The sequence below is a fragment of the Suncus etruscus genome, chromosome 14 (genome assembly GCF_024139225.1).
Source record: "Suncus etruscus isolate mSunEtr1 chromosome 14, mSunEtr1.pri.cur, whole genome shotgun sequence".
NCBI classification, from domain to species: Eukaryota; Metazoa; Chordata; class Mammalia; order Eulipotyphla; family Soricidae; genus Suncus; species Suncus etruscus.
The window spans coordinates 69,443,395-69,463,554 of NC_064861.1; the positions used below are offsets into that span (position 1 = coordinate 69,443,395).

The 20,160-nt window shown below is 36.9% G+C and overlaps 1 protein-coding gene across 1 annotated transcript in view; it reads left to right on the forward strand.

Moving 5' to 3' along the window:
- Window positions 1-20,160, forward strand: part of CNTNAP4 (contactin associated protein family member 4) — a 284,718-nt gene that overhangs the window by 153,102 nt on the left and 111,456 nt on the right. The window contains exons 5-8 of the mRNA XM_049786330.1: window positions 12,707-12,910; window positions 13,585-13,769; window positions 14,872-15,015; window positions 18,159-18,420. Coding sequence (XP_049642287.1) covers window positions 12,707-12,910; window positions 13,585-13,769; window positions 14,872-15,015; window positions 18,159-18,420 — 795 coding nt within the window. The remainder of the gene's footprint in view (window positions 1-12,706; window positions 12,911-13,584; window positions 13,770-14,871; window positions 15,016-18,158; window positions 18,421-20,160) is intronic.

Genomic DNA, 20,160 nt, shown 5'->3' on the forward strand with positions numbered 1-20,160 from the left:
GGCAAGTGCATAATTAGAAAATATTTTTCTCTTTCAATCAAATCTTGTCTTATATTTTCAAACTATAGGTTCTGTTTGCTTTTGTTTTGGGACCATGCTCTTGGGACTTAGGGCTTAGTCCTAAGGGCCCTGTGCACAGGGGTCATTCTTGGTAGGGTTTTGTGAACCATATGGGATGCCAGGAATCAAACTCAGGTCAGCCCATGTCACCTGTTCTATCTCTCCAATTCTTTTAGGTTTTTCTTAACTGTGAGAAATCATGTTGCATTCTGATTCTACTTTTCCTTTAGACCATTTACCAAAGCTCTATTTTTCATATTTATATCATTCTTAACCAAATACAAAAGATTCTTTTCCTAAAAGGTTTTACAAAAGGTAGAAATAAATGTGATTCTGACAATTAATTTAATTACTAATTATAGTTTGACTGGTTTAGTGTTTCTAAACAAATATTTATTGTCTTTATTTAGAAATACTCAATATCTGTATGATGAACTCTAATTTCACCAGAATGTTTCATGTTTATTTTTCAAGTTACTTTTTCTTTCTCTATCAGATGTGTGTGTAAATAGCTGTCAGAAAGTGACCTGCTGTTGAACACTGCCTTGCAAGCTTTCTAGCTCAAGTAATACTGTTGGGAGCCAGGCTGAATTTTTCTCCTTTGAAGAGACTCCATGGGGTTTGTCTGTCCTGACAATTGTGCTCACATTCCAGGTTCTCTTTAGTTCTTTTCTTGAAAGGTTTTCTTCATCTGTGCGTGACCTCTGTGATGTGAGGATAGCCTGTAGGTTGACCGCTTGGTTTCACTGTTTTCTTGCTTTCAGGTTTCTCCTTTTTTTCATGGTGAACCCCCTCACCTTTACTTCTTCTTTCTTTGACCTCTGCTGTTATTTCTTGGCAACCTCAAAACTTTGTCTAATACAGGGAAGGAGCAAATCTGCTGGCAGAGTATGTAGGCCCCTTGGAATTCCAGTCATTCTAGTCTGTGGAGTCAAGAATAGGGTTTGATGAGCAAATGAAGAGAGTGGGAATTTTCTGATTTTCCTGTGATAGCCAGAGCTTTCTAGAACTGAAATCTGACTATTTTATTTAAAAATAATTTATTTATATATTTTAAATACTTGGTTTTTATTTTTTTACACCCCTAGAATATTTACAGATGGCACAAGCAAACAGTTTTGGAAATTTAACTTTCTTTTTTTTTTTCTTTTCTTTTTTTTTCCTTCAACAGTGCAACATTCTCATCACCAATGTCCCAAGTGTCCTTCCTCCCCACCCCACACCAGCCTGTACTCTAGACAGGTTTTCTACTTCCCTCATATAGTCACATTTAGTTATTATGGTTCTCAGTGAAATAATTTATTTAAACATCATGGTTTATGAGGTTGTTCATAATACAGATTTTTACAGTTCCAGAATTGTTTGTGATTGAGCTTGAGTCATACAAAGTCCAACACCATTGCCAGTGCATATTTCTCTTCACCAATGTGCCTGGTTTCCCTTCTGCCCTTCCCCTGCCCTCTTCCTTCTCTTCCACTTGTCTACCTCTGTGGCAGACATTTTCTTCTCTCTTTTTCTCTTTCTCTCATTTTTTTTAAAATCTACCTTAACTAATGTGAATCTTAACTTCTTTGAATCTTGATCAAGATAATGGCTCTTCCATCCTACAGGAATTTTTAGAGTTTGAATATTCACTTGTTAATTATAGCTCAACTTTAGTGACTTCACCTTTCTTAAGACTCTTTTTCTTCTTTTTTTTCTTATTATTTTATATATTTTATTTAAACACCCTGATTACATACATGATTGTGTTTGGGTTTCAGCCATGTAAAGAACACCACCCATCACCAATGCAACATTCCCATCACCAATGTCCCAAATCTCCCTCCTCCCCACCCGACCTCTGCTTGTACTCTAGACAGGCTCTCCATTTACCTCATACATTCTCATTATTAGGACAGTTCAAAATGTAGTTATTTCTCTAACTAAACTCATCACTCTTTGTGGTGAGCTCCCTAGGGTGAGCTGTAACTTTCAGCTCTTTTCTCTTTTGTGTCTAAAAATTATTATTGCAAATGTCTTTCATTTTTCTTAAAACCCATACATGAGTGAGACCATTCTGCCTTTTTCTCTCTCTGACTTATTTCACTCAGCATAATAGATTCCGTGTACATCCATGTATAGGAAAATTTCATGACTTCATCTCTCCTGATGGCTGCATAATATTCCATTGTGTATATGTACCACAACAGCCATTCATCTGTTGAAGGGCATCTTGGTTGTTTCCAGAGTCTTGCTATGGTAAATAGTGCTGCAATGAATATAGGTGTAAGGAAGGGGTTTTTGTATTGTATTTTTGTGTTCCTAGGTTATATTCCTAGGAGTGGTATAGCTGGATCATATTGGAGCTCGATTTCCAGTCTTTGGAGGAATCTCCATTTCACTTTCCATAAAGGTTGAACTAGATGGCATTCCCACCAGCAGTGGATAAGAGTTCCTTTCTCTCCACATCCCCACCAACACTGTTTATTCCCATTCTTTGTGATGTGTGCCATTCTCTGTGGTGTGAGGTGGTACCTCATAGTTGTTTTGATTTGCATCTCCCTGATGATTAGTTATGTGGAGCATTTTTTCATGTGTCTTTTGGCCATTTGTATTTCTTCTTTGTCAAAGTGTCTGTCCATTTCTTCTCCCCACTTTTGATGGGATTAGATGTTTTTTTTCTTGTAAATTTCTATCAGTGCCTTGTATATTTTGGAGATTAGCCCCTTATCTGATGGGTATTGGGTGAATAGTTTCTCCCACTCAGTGGGGGGCTCTTGTATCCTGGGCACTATTTCCTTTGAGGTGCAGAAGCTTCTCAGCTTAATATATTCTCATCTGTTAATCTCTGCTTTTACTTGCTTGGAGAGTGCAGTTTTCTCCCTGAATATGCATTTAGTCTCAATGTCCTGGAGTGTTTTACCTATGTGTTGTTCTATATATCTTATGGTTTCGGGTCTGATATCAAGGTCTTTAATCCATTTGAATTTTACCTTCGTACATGATGTTAGCTGGGGGTCTAAGTTCAATTTTTTGCAAGTGGCTATCCAGTTGTGCCAACACCACTTGTTGAAGAGGCTATCTTTGCTCCATTTAGGATTTCTTGATCCTTTATCAAATATGAGGTGATTGTATGTCTGGGGAACATTTTCTGAGTATTCAGCCTATTCCACTAATCTGAGGGCCTGTCATTATTCCAATACCATGCTGTTTTGATAACTATTGCTTTGTAGTAAAGTTTAAAGTTGGGGAAAGTAATTCCTCCCATATTCTTTTTCCCAAATATTGCTTTAACTATTCTAGTGTGTTTATTGTTCCAAACGAATTTCAAAAGTACCTGATCCACTTCTTTGAAGAATGTCGTGGGTATCTTTAGACGGATTGCATTAAATCTGTATAATGCCTTGGGGAGTATTGCCATTTTGATGATGATAATCCTGCCAACCCATGAGCAGGGTATGTGTTTCCATTTCCGTGTATCCTCTCTTATTTCTTGGAGCAGAGTTTTATAGTTTCCTTTGTATTGGTCCTTCACATTTTTAGTCAAGTTGGTTCCAAGATATTTGAGTTTGTGCGGCACTATTGTGAATGGGGTTGTTCTCTTAATGTCCATTTATTCCTTATTATGATTGGTGTATAGAAAGGCATTGATTTTTGTGTGTTAATTTTGTAGCCTGCCACCTTGCTATATGAGTCTATTGGTTCTAGAAGCTTTTTGATAGTCTTTAGGGTTTTCTAAGTAGAGTATAATGTCATCTGCAAATAGTGAGAGCTTGACTTCTTCCTTTCCTATCTGGATTCCCTTGATACCTTTTTCTTGCCTAATCGCTATAGTGAGTACTTCCAGTGCTATGTTAAATAGAAGTGGTGAGAGAGGACAGCCTTGTCTTGTGCCAGAATTTAGAGGGAAGGCTTTTTGCTTTACTCCATTGAGGATAATATTTGCCACTGGCTTGTGGTATATGGCCTTAAATATATTGAGAAAAGTTTCTTCCATTCCCATCTTGCTGAGAGTTTTGATCAAGTATGGGTGTTGGACCTTATCAAATGCTTTCTCTGCATCTATTGATATGATCGTGTGATTTTTATTTTTCTTGTTGTTGATGTTGTGTATTATGTTGATAGATTTATGGATGTTAAACCATCCTTGCATTCCTGGGATGAAACCAACTTGATCGTAGTGGATAATCTTCTTTATGAGGCATTAAAACCTATTTGCCAGGATTTTGTTGAGGATCTTTGCATCTGCATTCATCAGCGATATTGGTCTGTAATTTTCTTTTTTTTAGCATCTCTGTCTGGTTTAGGTATCAAGGTGATGTTGGCATCATAAAAGCTATTTGGAAGTGTTTTCGTTCGTTCAATTTCATGAAAGAGTCTTGCCAGGATTGGTAGTATTTCCTCTTGGAAAGTTTGAAAGAATTCATTAGTGAATCCATCTGGGCCTTGACTTTTGTTTTTGGGCAGACATTTGATTACCATTTTAATTTCATCAATAGTGATGGGGGTGTTTAGATATGCTACATCCTCTTCCTTCAACCATGGGAGATTATAAGAGTGCAAGAATTTATCCAGGTTCTCATTTTTAGTGGCATAGAATTTCTCAAAGTAGTTTCTGATTACCCTTTGAATCTTTGCCATATCAGTAGTGATCTCTCCTTTTTCATTCCTAATACAAGTTATCAAGTTTCTCTCTTTTTCTTTGTTAGTTTTGCCAGTGGTCTATCAATCTTGTTTATTTTTTCAAAGAACCAACTTCTGCTTTCGTTGATCGTTTGGATTGTTTTTTGGGTTTCCACTTCATTGATTTCTGCTCTCAGCTTTGTTATTTCCTTCTGTCTCCCTACTTTTGGGTCCTTTTGTTGATCACTTTATAGTTCTATTAGCTGTGTCATTAAGCTACTCAGGTAAGCCCCTTCTTCCTTCCTGATGTGTGGTTGCAAAGCTATAAATTTTCCTCTCAGTACTGCTTTTGCTGTGTCCCATAAGTTCTGATAGTTTGTGTCTTTATTGTCATTTGTTTCCAGAAACCTTTTGATTTCCTCCTTGATTTCATCTTGGACCCACTGGTTATTCAGAATGAGGCTGTTTAACTTCCAGGTGTTAAAGTTTTTCTTCTGTTTCCCTTTGGAATTCACAAATAATTTCAGAGCCTTGTGGTTAGCTAAGGTAGCCTACAAAATTTCTATCCTCTTGATATTATGGAGGTATGTTTTATGTGCCAGCATGTAGTCTATCCTGGAGAATGTCCATGTACATTGGAGAAGAATGCGTATTCAGGTTTCTGGGGATGGAGTGTCCTATATATATCTACTAGGCCTCTTTCTTCCATTTCTATTTTCAGGTCTAGTATATTCTTGTTGGGTTTCAGTCTGGTTGACCTATCCAGTGTTGACAAAGCCGTGTTGAGGTCCCCCACAATTATTGTGTTGTTATTGATATATTTTTCAGATTTGTCAACAATTGTATTAAATATTTTTCTGGCACCTCATTCGGTGCATATATGTTTAGGAGAGTTATTTCTTCCTGCTCTACATACCCCTTGATTAATATAAAATGTCCATCTTTGTCCCTTACAACCTTCCTGAGTATAAAGTTTGCATTATCTGATATTAGTATGGCCACTCCAGCTTTTTTATGGGTGTTGTTTGCTTGGATAATTTTTCTCCAGCCTTTTATTTTGAGTCTATGTTTGTTCTGGCTATTCAGGTGCATTTATTGTAGGCAGCAGAAGGTTGGATTGAGTTTTTTGATCCATTTAGCCACTCCATGTCTCTTAACTTGTGCATTTAGTCCATTGACATTGAGAGAAAGAATTGTCCTGGGATTTAATGCCATCCTTGTATTGAAATTTGGTGTGCTTCAGGGGTCTGGTCTCTTTGTACTTAGGCCAAGGTTATTTCTTTCCATGTCCGTCATATTTTGGTGGGCCTATGCAAACAACAATTGCCACTCTAACACCACTTTTTCTGTGCTCCTTTGACTCTAATCCTTAAAAAGAACTCACTTAAAATTTGAGGTTAACTTAAGCTAATATGCATGTATATGGAAATGTAAGAAAATACTATGCCTGTAATGTTTAAGGAGTTACATAAGTTTTATGGCTTTAGATTGCCTTGTGTACTGTTAAGAAATATTATAATGTTTTACAATCTGGGTACTTGAGGGACAAAGTATTTGTACATGGATTCTGTCTTATTTATCTTAATGTTCTTTGGCTGAAATTTCAAAGTTAAGATATCAGCAAGGGGACTTCTGAGAATTATGTTATGGGTGATTGTCCTTCCACTGTAACTTTACCTTGTCCTCTTTCTTTGCACCCTTGTTCTCATAATAAATAAATAAAAAGAAAAAGAAAGAAATTTGGTGTGTCTTTTGGTTAGTCTTGTATTAAATTAGATCTTTCAGTTTTTCTCTTAAGACTGGTTTTGAGTCTGTAAAGTTTCTGAGCTGTTTTTGTCTGTGAAACTATGTATTCTTCTGTCAATCCGGAAAGAGAGTTTTGCTGGATACAGAATTCTAGGTGAAGCATTCATTTCATTCAGTCTTGTCACAATATCCCACCACTGCTTTCCGGCCTTAGTGTTTCTGGTGACAGGTCTGCTGTAAATCTCAAGGATGCTCCCTTGAATGTAATTTCCCTTTTTGATGATGCGGTTTTCAGAATTCTGTCTCTATCTGTGGGATTCGTCATTGTAACTAGGATGTATCTTGGGGTATTTTTTTCTGGGGTCTCTTTTGATTGGTACTCTTCGAGCATGCAGGATTTGATCCCATATATTTTTTAGCTCTAGAAGTTTCTCTTTAATGATGTTCTTGACCGTTGATTCTTCCTGAAAATTTTCTTCCTGGGTCTCTGGGACTTCCAATGATTCTTAAGTTGTTTCTGTTCAGTTTATCATAGGCTTCTATTTTCATCTGTTCCCATTCTTTGACTAATTTTTCCATTGTCTGTTTATTTGATTTAAGTTTTTTTCCAATCTCTCCCGCTGCATGAAATTGTTATTTATGTCATCTTCCACAGCACTAAGTCTATTTTCAGCTTCTGATACCCTGTCCCAGAGCTTATCCATTTTGTCATTCACTTCGTTTACTGACTTTTTCAGGCCTGTTAGTTGACATGTTATTTCAGTTTGGAGTTTTGTGATTTCTGTCTTCATATTTTCTTGGTTTTTATTAGTGTTCTGTTCAACTCAATTCATGGTTTCTTTGAGTTCTTTGAGCATCTTCCATATTGCTTACCTAAAGTCCTTATCTGATAGGTTGATTATTTGGTTGGCCATTATCTGGTCATCAGAATTGTCATCTTTGTTTTCTATGTCTGATGCTGGCCTGCGTTGTTTCCCCATTGTCACGCTTGTATTGTGGGTTTTTCTACGTGTTGTGGTGGTATTCATTGGCTAAATGATGTAGGCAGACACACTCCTCTGGTTCCGCCCTTTCTGGGTGGGTCAACTTGCCTCCAAGGGAGGGGAGTCCTCCATGGATGAAGCCTCACACAGGATCAAATCTTAGGCCTAAGCTCACAGCAGAGAAGACAGTCCAGAGAGAAATGCTTGCTTCAGTGATCCAGCACAGTTCTTAGTGTGATTTTTTCTTCTTGTTGCGATGGTGTTCTTTCCTTAGAAAGAGCGCATGGATGCGTAGCAAAGAGGAGTGGCCGTGCTCTGCTGGAGCCTCTTTTCGGTCCTCTCCCAAGAGGTTCACATGACAGGACAGTAGACAGACACACACAGGCAGCACTCACAATTTTTCTTGAATTCTTTTTTTTTTGGGGGGGTCACACCCGGCAGTTCTCAGGGGTTACTCCTGGCTGTCTGCTCAGAAATAGCTCCTGGCAGGCACGGGGGACCACATGGGACACCGGGATTCGAACCAACCACCTTTGGTCCTGGATCGGCTGCTTGCAAGGCAAACGCCGCTGTGCTATCTCTCCGGAGCACTCACAATTTTTCACAGTCGGGCCCCACTGGGCAAGCGTAGTTTCATAGATTTTCCCAGCCTGACATCACAAACAGGGGACCTGGCTTCTGCAAAGTACTACTTATAGCCATTTTTCACGTTATGGAGCAGTTCCTTGGTGTTCTCGCCCTAGAATGGGCCTCTGGAAGAGAGAGGTTTCTGGAGCCTCTTTTTGGCCCACTCCCAAGTGTTTTATGAGACAGGACAGTAAACAAACACACACAGGCAGGACTTACAATTTTTCACAGTCAGGCCCCACTGGGCAGGCTTAGTTTCTTTCTTAAGACTCTTGATCACTCTATATCTCAATATCTGGTGTAATGCCTCAGATGGGTGGTAAGAATTCAGTAAATCACACAGTGCTTGAAATCACTTGCCTGTGAAGTGAGGTGGTCATCAGTAAAAGTGACAGAGAATAATGTTGGCTGTGGGCTTTTCATAGATAGCTGTAACTCTGTTAAGGAAGGTTCCTTCTTACCCTATTTTGCTGAGTGTCTTCAACATGAAAGGATGTTGGATTTTGTCAAACGTCTTCTCTACATCAATTGATATGATCATGTAGTTTTTTTCTTTCTTGTTGTTGATGTGATGTATGATGTTGATTGATTTGCATATGTTGAACCAACTTTGCATTCCTGGGATAAAATCCACTTGGTCATGGTGTATGATCTTTTTGATGAAGTGCTGGATTTGGTTTGCTAAGATTTTGTTGAGTATCTTTGCATCTATGTTCATTAGTGAGACTGGTCTGTAGTTTTTTTTCTTGGTGGTGTCTTTGCCATCTTTGGGAATGAGTGTGATATTAGCCTCATAAGGGAGTTTGGGGAGGGTTCCTGTTTTTTCGATGATTTGGAAGAGTCTATGAAAAAGTGGTAGTAAGTCTTCCCAGAATGTTTGATAGAATTCACCTGTAAATCCATCTGGGCCTGGACTTCTGTTCTTAGGGAGTTTTTTAATTACATCTTCAATTTCCTCTGAAGCAATTGGTCTGTTTAGGCTTTCTAGGTCTTCCTTTTCCAGTCTCGGAAGATGGTATTTTTTCCAGGAATCTGTCTATTTTTACTGGGTTCTCTAGTCTAACTGAGTATAGTTGTTCATAATATGATCTCATGATATGTTGTATTTCTTGGGGTTCTGTTGTAATCTCTCCCCTTTCGTTTGTGATCCTATTGATTTGGGTGTTTTCCCTCTTTTTTATTTATTTATTTATTTATTTATTTTTGGTGAGTTTTGCCAGTGGCTTGTCTATCTTGTTTATTTATTTATTTGTTTCAAAAAATCAACTCCTGGTCTCATTGATTTTTTTTTATTGCTTTCTTAGTTTCTATGTTGTTTATTTCTGCTATAGTTTTTATTATTTCTTGCCTTCTGGTTGTGGTTGGGTTTATTTGCTGCTGTTGTTCCAATTCCTTGAGATGACCCTTTAAGCTGTTGATTTGGTCATTTTCCTCTTTCTTGACATAGGCCTGTATTGCTATGAGTTTCTCCTAATTACTGCTTTTGCTGTGACCTGTGCAGATACTGAGATCGCTAGATACAGAGGTCTGACTTTATCACCTAGGACGAAGCAGAAGTCTTCCATACACCACAAAAACACCAAGGGGAGAGTAAATTAACCTGAAAGTAGTCTATAGTTAAGTCCATGACAATATACTTCAAGGGGGAGAAACCCTGTATCTCTTAGGCCAAGGGAATTCCTTTTTGAATGACCCCAATATTTACTGTGCCTGTGCAGGAGAGAAAAAAAAAGGCAAAAAGCACAAAACATGTTTTATTTTATTATTATTATTATTATTATTATTATTATTATTATTATTATTATTATATATTTATCTAGTATTTGTCGATTTCTCTGTTTTGGTGTGGTTATGAAGTTTGTCTCCATTTATTTATTTATTTATTATTTTATTTTTCTTCTTTTCTCTTCTTTATGCACTATGACATGTTTTCCATCTCAAGACCATGGCTTTTATGTGGTGCTTATCTTTCTTGTTGGAGTTCTCACTTGATATTTTATTTGACGCTTCTTTTTTGTACTGTTGTGGTGTTTCACCTTCTTTTTTCCCTTCGTCTCTCAAACCGAGGATGAGAGCCTCTAGAAGGACTCTGCCCATTTTGGGCGTATTTGATTTTTACCCCAGTTTATTGCTTTTCTTTTCTTCAAACAAAACCACATAACTTGAACTATCTAGTTCCGCCTCCCAATTAGAGGGGGATATAAAGGAGGTACCAAGACAAAACAGGTGTAAGATCACTAAGTAGTAAGCTAGGCTCAGAGGGGACCACTCATTCTAGCAGCCCCAGGTATGAGGGGGGAGGATATGGGAGGCAGGACAGGAATGGAGTTGGAAGGAGGACAATTCGGTGATGGAAATTCCCATGACTTTATGTTAATATGTACCTAAAATATTATTGTCAATGATATGTAAGCTACAATGATTAAAATAAAAATTATATAAAAAAGTGAGAGAGAAAATGCAAAGTGTCATCAATTGAGGAGATGAAAAGGTAAACCATTGTTCTAGACTTCAGTTGTTTTGTTGTGTTTTCTTTTTTTTTTCACTACTTATTTTTTGGTTTTGTGTTTGCAGGGGCTTGTTAGACCACACCTTACTCCTGTCACTGGTCTCAGGCATTATCCTTCAGTACTATAAGAACCATATTGGTGAAGGAGATTGAACATGGGTTTATTGCATACAAGGCTTGCACCTTAAACTTTCTTTCTCTCTACACTACTCCAATTTGCTAATGGAAATATTCTCTGCACAAAAGCTTTAGGTTCATGAAAGGGATAATATAACCAACTACTTCAATGTAAAAATAGCAATAGTTTAAAAAAGGGAACAAAAAATAAGTAAAATAAGTTTTTACTGAAAAAAAATTTTCTCTTGGTAGATAAGTCCAAAAATAGCCTAACTAAAATAAAATCATTATTATGATGGTTGCCTTTAAGCAATACATTAGCTCAGACATAACTGCATTGCTCCAAATGTGTCAGCAGTTAAAGTCTGTCTTATTAGAATTTGTCTTAATTTATTGTAATCTAATAATCATAGAACACATTATTTGTATTTGACACAGAGTTATGTCTGTTCCATGCACATTCATTCAGCTATATAACAAGGAATAATTGTTCAGTTAACATTATTCTTTCTACAGAATGCAATGTTTATTCATGTGCACTTGGTGAGTGAATTCTTTATAAGCACATTAACAAGATGTGGAAAAATTAAACCTAAATTTTCAAAAGATGGTTGCCTAAAATAGTTGAAAAAATTGGGGGGATAGTGAATACAAGTGGTTCATATGTTGGATAATTGGAATGAGATACATATTTGGACACTATAATAATTTGTCAAATGAAAATAAGATGGCTAAACAATAATGTCATTTTGTTGACTGGGAGAAGTCAGCTATCCTGTTGAAAAATTGCTCCCTCTTTTATTGGGTTTTCTTACCTCTTCATTTATTACATAAATGTTCTCTCAAGGGTAATTGCTTTTTTTTTTTTTAAATAAAACTACCTTTGATTTGTGAAATGCAGAAAACACCGCTTGACTTTCTGAATTTTCTCAGTTCTTTTATTGTGTGTCTCTTACTCTAGGTGCAACTAATTTTGACAGATGTACTGTTATGTTAGTGGTGTGACATGACATCTTTTTTCAGATGAACCGAATAAAAGTGATCTTGACAAAAAGTAGATAAGACTCTGTCAGGAAGCTGAAAAAACATGTCAGTGTCACAGCTCTGACACAGATGCAGCGGGACAACCCGTATAATATCATTAAGTGAGTGTCTTGCTTGCGTTTCTTGTGCTAGAGAAGTTAGAAAGAAGCACTTAGCCACCAAAAAAATAAAAGAACAGAAAAAATACTCAGTTTAGTATTTCTTTTTAAATTATTTTTTTAATCTAAATCATTGTGATTTACAAAGGTATTCATAATTGGGTTTTAGACATACAATGTTTCAGGACCAATCCCACCACCATTGTCAACTTTCCTAAATCAATATTCTCAAGATCCATTCCATGCCACTACCCCCTGTCCCAACCTGCCAGCATAGCAGGCCCATTTTAAGTTTGGTTCTTAATGTTTGGGTCATGATTTCATTGCTGTTGACTCTGTTGCTAGCATATTTAATTCTGTCTTATTTTGCAGTTAAATATTTCTTAAAGGCATCATTGGTGATGGTGATGTATTTGTGGGTAGGTGAATGCCAATCTCTCCTAAAAACAGTAGGTCTGAGAGAATGTGGGGACACTGATGCCCGCTTTTGTAGAAGCTAGAAAACAACTGCATTTCAACATTTCAGGAACTTTATTAAATGTATTGATCATGAGGTATATCCAGTCTGGTTATGGGTATTGATCACAACCATCCTCACTGCCCCTCAGGATTCTGGTTTTCTTTATTTTAAATATGAAATGAGAAGAAAAAGCCTTTAATATAGGAGAAAATTAGGATTGCATTTTAAAGTATATTTCGAGATCATGAGTGTTGTAAATAAGTTAGTAAAGACTAAAATGGAATTGATCCTAGGAATTGAGAGGGAATTAGACTTGGGGGGCTCTATTGACTGGCTTGGAGCTTAATTATACATGAAGTGCATATGTATAGTGCTCTCTCTGTGTATATATGTTTAAAGTACTTTCAAAAAAGCATATTTACCCTTAGAATCACCTTGATATCTTTTTTTTCTCTAGGATCAGAAGTGGTCGATCTTGATGGACAAAGTTCTTTTCTCTATAAATTTGATCCCAAAGCCCTAAGTCCAGTAAAGGAAATTATTTCTTTAAAATTTAAAACCATGCAAAGTGACGGTATTCTCTTCCACCGGGGTGGGCAAAATGGAGATTACATCACCCTGGAATTAAGAAGAGGAAAACTCTTTTTGCTTATTAATTCAGGTAAAATGTTTTGGTAAGATCCTTGGAAATGCTTTTGTAGTGGGGGACCATGTGGTGCAGGGATTTGAACTCAAAGCTCCCACATGCAAAGCATGAGCTCCAGTCCTTTGAACCATGTCCTTGGCCCCACTTTTGCTTTTATTTCAGTTTATCTAATAAAAGCTAAAGTGCCTTCTTTCCAGAAGCAAGGGCTGTCACTCATATTTTATTTGTATCTAATATACATGCCTCTGTTATATACATACAATACAGCACTATCCTTCCACATAGAACCTTATATTTTTAGCTGTCTCTGGACTTTCATTGTTTTCTTCTTAGTGCTCATATAACTGCATTGCTGCTTTTCAAGAGCAAAAAAAAAAAAACAATAAATAAATGAATGGATCATTGAAAAATACTCAGGTTGTAAAAATGAGGCTGTAGCCAAGATCAGATTTGCATTGAAAATGAGTAAGTGATGGATAATACTAATCAAAAGAATTAACTGTGGAGGAAATTACCCCAAGATTGAGAAGCTGTTATGTCACATTTTGGCAAAATACACACCTCTGTTTGCAGGCAGTACATTGAAGGAGATGGCAGTTATTGCCAAGTGACACTGATCCACAAAAGACACCATTTCTTCTTCATTGTTTTGGAGCTGTTATTTACCTTTTTTCTTCCCTTCTCCCAAGGTGAAACAAAGCTGCCCTCATCGCACACTCTGATCAACCTCACCCTGGGCAGCCTGCTTGATGACCAGCATTGGCATTCAGTGCTCATCCAGCTGTGGGGCCAGCAAGTCAACTTCACGGTGGATGAGCAGAGGCACCGCTTCCATGCCCAGGGAGACTTCAGTTACCTGGATCTGGAGCCTGAGGTGTGCTGGTTCTGTTCCAACTAAGACAGATCCAGACTAGGAAAGTGGCCTAGCTGTATGGAAGGAAATAATCTAGAAATGCCCGCTTTCCATGAGGAGTGAAGGCAGATGCCTTGTGTGTGGTTCTATATCTCTGGGTATCCTCTGCTCCCTTGTGCACCTGTAGAGTGTCCTTGGGGCTGCAGAGCCTGAGCAGTACCAGTTTCTTGGGCTCTAGCTTTGGACTGTTAGCCTGGTTGTCAGAGAATCACCAGGAAGGGGCCCCACATGTCCCATGAACACAGTGATTCCCCTACCTCATGCTAAAAAGTGCTGCTGATATGTTTCCCCAAGAGACTTATCACAGATTTGGGCAGGTCCTACTGATGCTGTATCTTATCACAATATGTTCTCATTCTAGAGAACGGACATATTTCTTACCTGAAATGTGTTGTCACATGACATCACCTACAGGAAATGTCCATCAAGTGATCTCATTACCTGTATCTAGTAAATCTAGAATGTTCCATGGCTTTCATGCTGTAGCGCACCTGAGTATTATCTATTTCTAGAGATGAAGTAGCAAGGAACAGAACAACTCTTTCATTAATAGTTAATTTGAATGCATTTGTCAGAGTGTACCAGAAATGTCTGTAAAATAAAGCAGCATTATAATCCACGATAAATTTACCATGGATATATTTTTATCCTTTAGCCAATAAATATCAGATCCAAGGGTGATTAGAAATGTTCTAGGATAATCAATTGCTGGTGTAAGTAAGATGGAAAGCATATAATTAAAAACTTTTGTTGAAGTAGCATTGTATTCTAACATCTATGATGTACATTTATACATCTATAATGTTTATTTCAGGTACACATTCTAAATTAATAGTTTGCTATATTTTATTCTGTCCATCATTAACATTTTAATATCCTCCTTCACCAATTAATTTTTAAAAGTATACCTTTTAACCTTTTTATCTATATTTGAAATTTATACTATGGAAGTTTAAAATTAAGAAAAAATGACATGATATTGTAGCTATAGTGGCTTATCAGAATTAAACAGATTATCAGAAAACCACTAAACAATATTATTGATGCCATTTTTCTTTCTAAGATCAGCTTTGGAGGGATTCCAGCACCTGGAAAATCAGTATCATTTTCTCATAAAAATTTTCATGGATGCTTAGAAAATCTTTACTATAATGGAGTGGACATTATTGACTTGGCCAAGTGGAATAAACCACAGCTCATCATTACGGTAAGAGCATCTTCAGGTGGCAAGAGAAAAAAATGGATACCTTTCCATTCCATTGGATTCCCCTTCTAGAAGATGTTTTGGGATTTCTTCTTATTTTTTAAACTTTTTCTCTGTTTGTCAATATGCAGGTAAGGCATAAATCCTATCTCAAGTTTTTGTAATTCACAGGGAGCTATTATTTTTCTATGAAGTACAACTGTTTTTGTTTTTTTTTTACAGTTGATAATTTAATTCGGCTATGATAGTCTTAGTCCCAAGGAGACTAATTTCTTTTGTGCTGTAATTTCCTTAATAAGCATCTCTGACAAACTCTCTAAACAGGCATGCCGAGTTCCAGGAATCAGATAACATCCGTGTATATTCAAGAGGCAGCTGAAAAAAAATTCTTTTTTGCCATGATCGCTCATAACAAGGAACTCATAGGTTTTCAGCTGCCGGTGTATCCCACCCAGTTTGCATTTGATTCTAAATCTGGAGCCATACAGTTCAGTTTAAACATGACCAGCTTGATTTGGATTCAGTTTGGTTTATATATGACCAGCTTGGTTCAAGAAGTGGCACAAATGCTAGGAGTTGGTTCCTATGTTAGGCCTTGGGGCTTTTTCATTGGCTTTCTTGTTGAAGTAGGGATGAAAACCATTTTCTGGGGCAGAGCACAGGAGAGCTGGGAAGGCACCACATCAGTGCCCAAACTCCACCAGCTAGACAACACCCTCACTGACCACAGCACTGTTAGGATTTGGACCATGTCTTATTTCTGAATCATATCACACACACATTTTTTTAATTTTTTTGTGGGGGGCACACCTGGTGAAGCTCAGGGGTTACTCCTGGCTATGTGTTCAGAAATTGCTCCTGGCTTGGGAGACCATATGGGACACCCTAGGATCGAACCGCCGTCCATCCTAGGCTAGCGCAAGTAAGGCAGATGCCCTACCGCTTATACTACCACTCTGGCCCCTTTACGCACATCTTTTTACTAACTTTGCATCTGAACCACATAAGCACAGGATTTCTGAGAAGCAGGAATGCCAGCTTCTCCAGTGAGATGCTAACTAAAAGGAACCTCTACCACTGCCAAACCATCTTCTAATATCTCAGAATTCAAAATATATCCACATTTGATTCTATAGTTGCCACCAACCCCACAGCTCATGCCAGGAGCATCTTGCTTGCTTGCCAAATCTTTCATTCCTAATTCTATGTAAGTTGGGAGCATTTATAAGAGTGTGTCACCCAATGATATTTTTAAATAGTCTCTCTCTCTCTTTTCTTTTGGTGAAAGGAGAAAATAGAGTAACATTTTATGCAAAGGATAATAGAGTCACATTTCATTGCCCAAACAAGTTTCCAGAAACTACTTTTGAACTAAAACTCACTCTACTTTCATGGAGGGTGATTATTGCATAGAAGGTTGCAGGCTGTTGCCAGATGAAGCAGAGACCAAACTGAAGATGATATATCATGTTCATTTTTCTAGTTTTTTTCTTTCATGGCTTGAATGTTATCTATTTTTAATACAACTATTGTTATTTTCTTCACTGATGAGATTCTGCTCTACTGTTAGCTCTCATTGAGTAGAGCTACCAATATCTCCCAATTAATTTTTTTGGTGTGTGTGTGTGTGTGTGTGCGCGCGGGCGTGTGTGTGTGTGTGTGTGTGTGTGTGTGTGCGACAGGGTTCAAGGGTGTCGTTTCAATGCCATAGTCTTGGAAATAAAATTGATGAGTTGACTTTTTCCATTTAGATTTAGAAAATTTGTTAAAAAAAACTTTTAGGAAATGTCCGAATTTATTTCTTCCTTATTATGGAAGTTCATAAAAGAATATGCTTGATTACTACTAAATAATTCAAACTTTACATTTGAAAAAGTATTTAAGTATGTATTTAAATCCAATAGAATATTTTTCACAATGTTTTAATGAAAATGTGTGCAGTTGGAATGTATCTTAAAATTTTGTTTCTGAGCTGTTTGATATATATACATATAAATAAATCTGATAAAAGCAAAATAATGAAGAATGAGGAAAAATAAATTTTTATTAAAAAAGAGGGGGGCTTTTAAAATGGGGGGACACTGACTATGAAGATGTGAATGCTAATTGGAGGGAAACAAGCCCTAAAGAGCATTAAAATATTTAGAAGTACCAAGTCACTATGAGTAAGCAAAAGAAATATAAATAAGAATGGTATATCACTTTGGCATTTTGTCATTGAACTTATGCAATTTTTAAAAGGATATAATACTGTTGCCACGGATGTGGGTAAGAGAATGCTCTTATATATTGTTAGTCGAAACATGGAGTATTTGAACTTTTTTTCTTGGACAAGAAATTGAGTGTATTTATTAAAATGGAGCTACTGTCATTCTGTATCTAAAACTTCCCTATGGAATTGAAAATACCAATACACAGAAACACACACTTGTTTTACAGTAGAGGCAAAATCCAGGAAGTAACAAGCCTAGAAATGGGTCATTTTTTAGTACAGTCAATGAAAAGAAGGAATTAGGCTTATGTCAGATCATCAAAGGAATGTCTGTAAAATAATTTTGGTAATAAAGTTACTAGTAAGCAACACTGGAACAGAAAATTGTAAATAATCATGAAAAGAAAAATGAACTTATCAGTTATGATGGGGAATCACAAAACAGAATAGGATTTAATACATTATTACTGAATTTTGTTAGTGTAAATTAGCTACCTTCAGAAAACCTGAGAGATGGAGAAAGACCAAGGAAAATTTAGACTGAGTATAAGATTACTGGATTTGCCATCAATTTAAAGGTATTACTTGGCTAGCAATTTGTGGCTTTAAATGGAGGATATTTATTGCTGAAGAGCTAGGATTGTAGGTAGGGTGCTTGTCTTGCATGGTCAACCCAGGTTCCATCTCCAGCCCTGAGCTGTCCAGGAGTGATCACTGAGCACAGAGCCAGAAGTAATACCTGAGCACATCCACATATGGTCCCAAAACCAAAATAAATAAATACATAAATAAATTACTAAATAAATAGTGGATTTTGAGATTGAGAAATCAAGAACCAATATTTAGAGATTGAGCTCCAACCTTTGTAGGTAACTCAAATTCTCTTTCTGACTGAATGTGTCATTTTAAAGTTGTTCTCATCCTTTATTCTCAGGGGAATGTGTCATTCTCTTGTTCACAACCTCAGTCCGTGTCAGTGACTTTTCTCAGTCCCAGGAGTTACTTGGCACTGCCAGGATCTTCAGCGGAGGATGAGATCTTGACCACTTTTCAGTTTCGAACCTGGAATAAGGCAGGCCTGCTGCTCTTCAGTGAACTTCCATTGGTTTCCGGAAGTCTCCTCCTTTTTCTTAATGATGGGAAACTCAAGCTGAGCCTCTACCAGCCAGGAAAATTACCCAGTAACACCACAGCAGGTAATAAGTGTGTTCCCACAGGCGAAGCATATGGGTCTGAAAGATTTCATTTTCTCCCAGTCCCTTCTCTTTCAAATTGCATGCCTAACCTCCAAACTAATATTTGTTTCGTCAGTGAGTACTTGAATTAATAAGTATATCAATACTTTTCCTGGGAGGAAGCTCATTCCAATTTCCCTTTAAATATGGCCTCAACACAAACTGAGAATTATTATTTTATTTATTATCTATTAACCAAACTGAGAATTACAAGGAGCAGAAATTCCCCCGTTATGTTTTTCTCATCTAATCCAGATACCTTGAAGAAATGTGTTTGGGATTGAATGACTGAAACTCAATAATCAACAATTGTTTAACTCTGTATCTCACAGTAAATTTATTTTAAAAAATAAAAAGAAAAAAATATTTGGGGGGGGTGTTTGAAAAATTTTGAAATGGATCTAAATGTTTGTTGAGTATCTTTAGTGGAGAACTAGACTTTGTCTAACATAGCTACTGTTAACCAAATCTGAGAGGCAGAGGAAAATACCTTTCTAGGATCTGTGTTTCTAATTTAGCACTGTGGAAGTCTAACCTAAATTTTTGGTCAACTTAATTTTCCTTGTTGCTCTTTTCTGCATAAGGAGTAAAATGAAAAAAAAGTTCACACATCATTTCCTATTGGGACCCCCAAATATTATTCTTTTCACTTCCAGGGAATGTATAATTTTAATGTTTGGGAAGTAGTATAATTAAGGAGACTCTAGGAGTGTCTGGAAAATTAACGTCTAATTTAGGTCAGTACTTTGGGTGAGGAATATATTTGTCCTGTCATTAAGATTATATACTTCTTGACAGGACATCTCCATCACTTTCTTATATGCACAGTGTAACAACCCAAACCCAGGAACCAAAGGCCACACTGCAGTAAATTGCTATATAAACTTAATAAAGGAATCTTAAGAAAAAAGGGAAATGTCATTGTACTAATCCTCGGTTTTAAAAAGAACCAGAATTGATAGCATATGTTTGGGAAAGGAAGCAAAAGTGAAAATACAATTGGAAGCAAAATATAATTCTATTAGACAAATGGATAGACAAATCAATGTCTACTCTTGGTATGTCCTTCTTGGTTTTCATATATGACTGCTGTTTAAACATGGGAGCTAAAAATTCAATAGCATAAGTTTTGAGAGCTACTGTGTTGTGACTTTTTAATGAGATGCTAAAAAAATGGTCATTTTTAGGTTTGAAAAAAAGGCAATGAATTCATCTGTGTCTTATTTATTATGAAGAAGCTCCCTAAAATGAGAGTGTGAAGATATAAGCTCACCACTTAAATCTAGTTCATTGTGATAATGTTGAATCCTCCCCAGTGCGTATATTCACAACCTTATTTTCAACAAGATTAAGAAAATAAGAAATCTTATTTTCACATCATATTCTCATAGTGAGTTCCAGGTAGCAAGTTTATTTCTAAACAGTTTGCAGACATGTTTATTAAACAAATCACTGGGTTTCAGTTTGCATAGAATGTCCCCAAATATAGAAACATCTCTAAATGCATGTTTTAATCCATTGCTATAATCCGTTATGACATCACATGGCCTAGTGGGATTGTTTGCAAGGTTAGTGATAACAAGAAACACAGGTGACAAAAGAATACCAGTATAAGAAAATGAGTGTGCTTCTTCTGAGGAACTGAGCACCGGAAGGGAGCCCTGTCCTACCCTTCTCTGTCTTTCCTGAACTCTGGAAGCT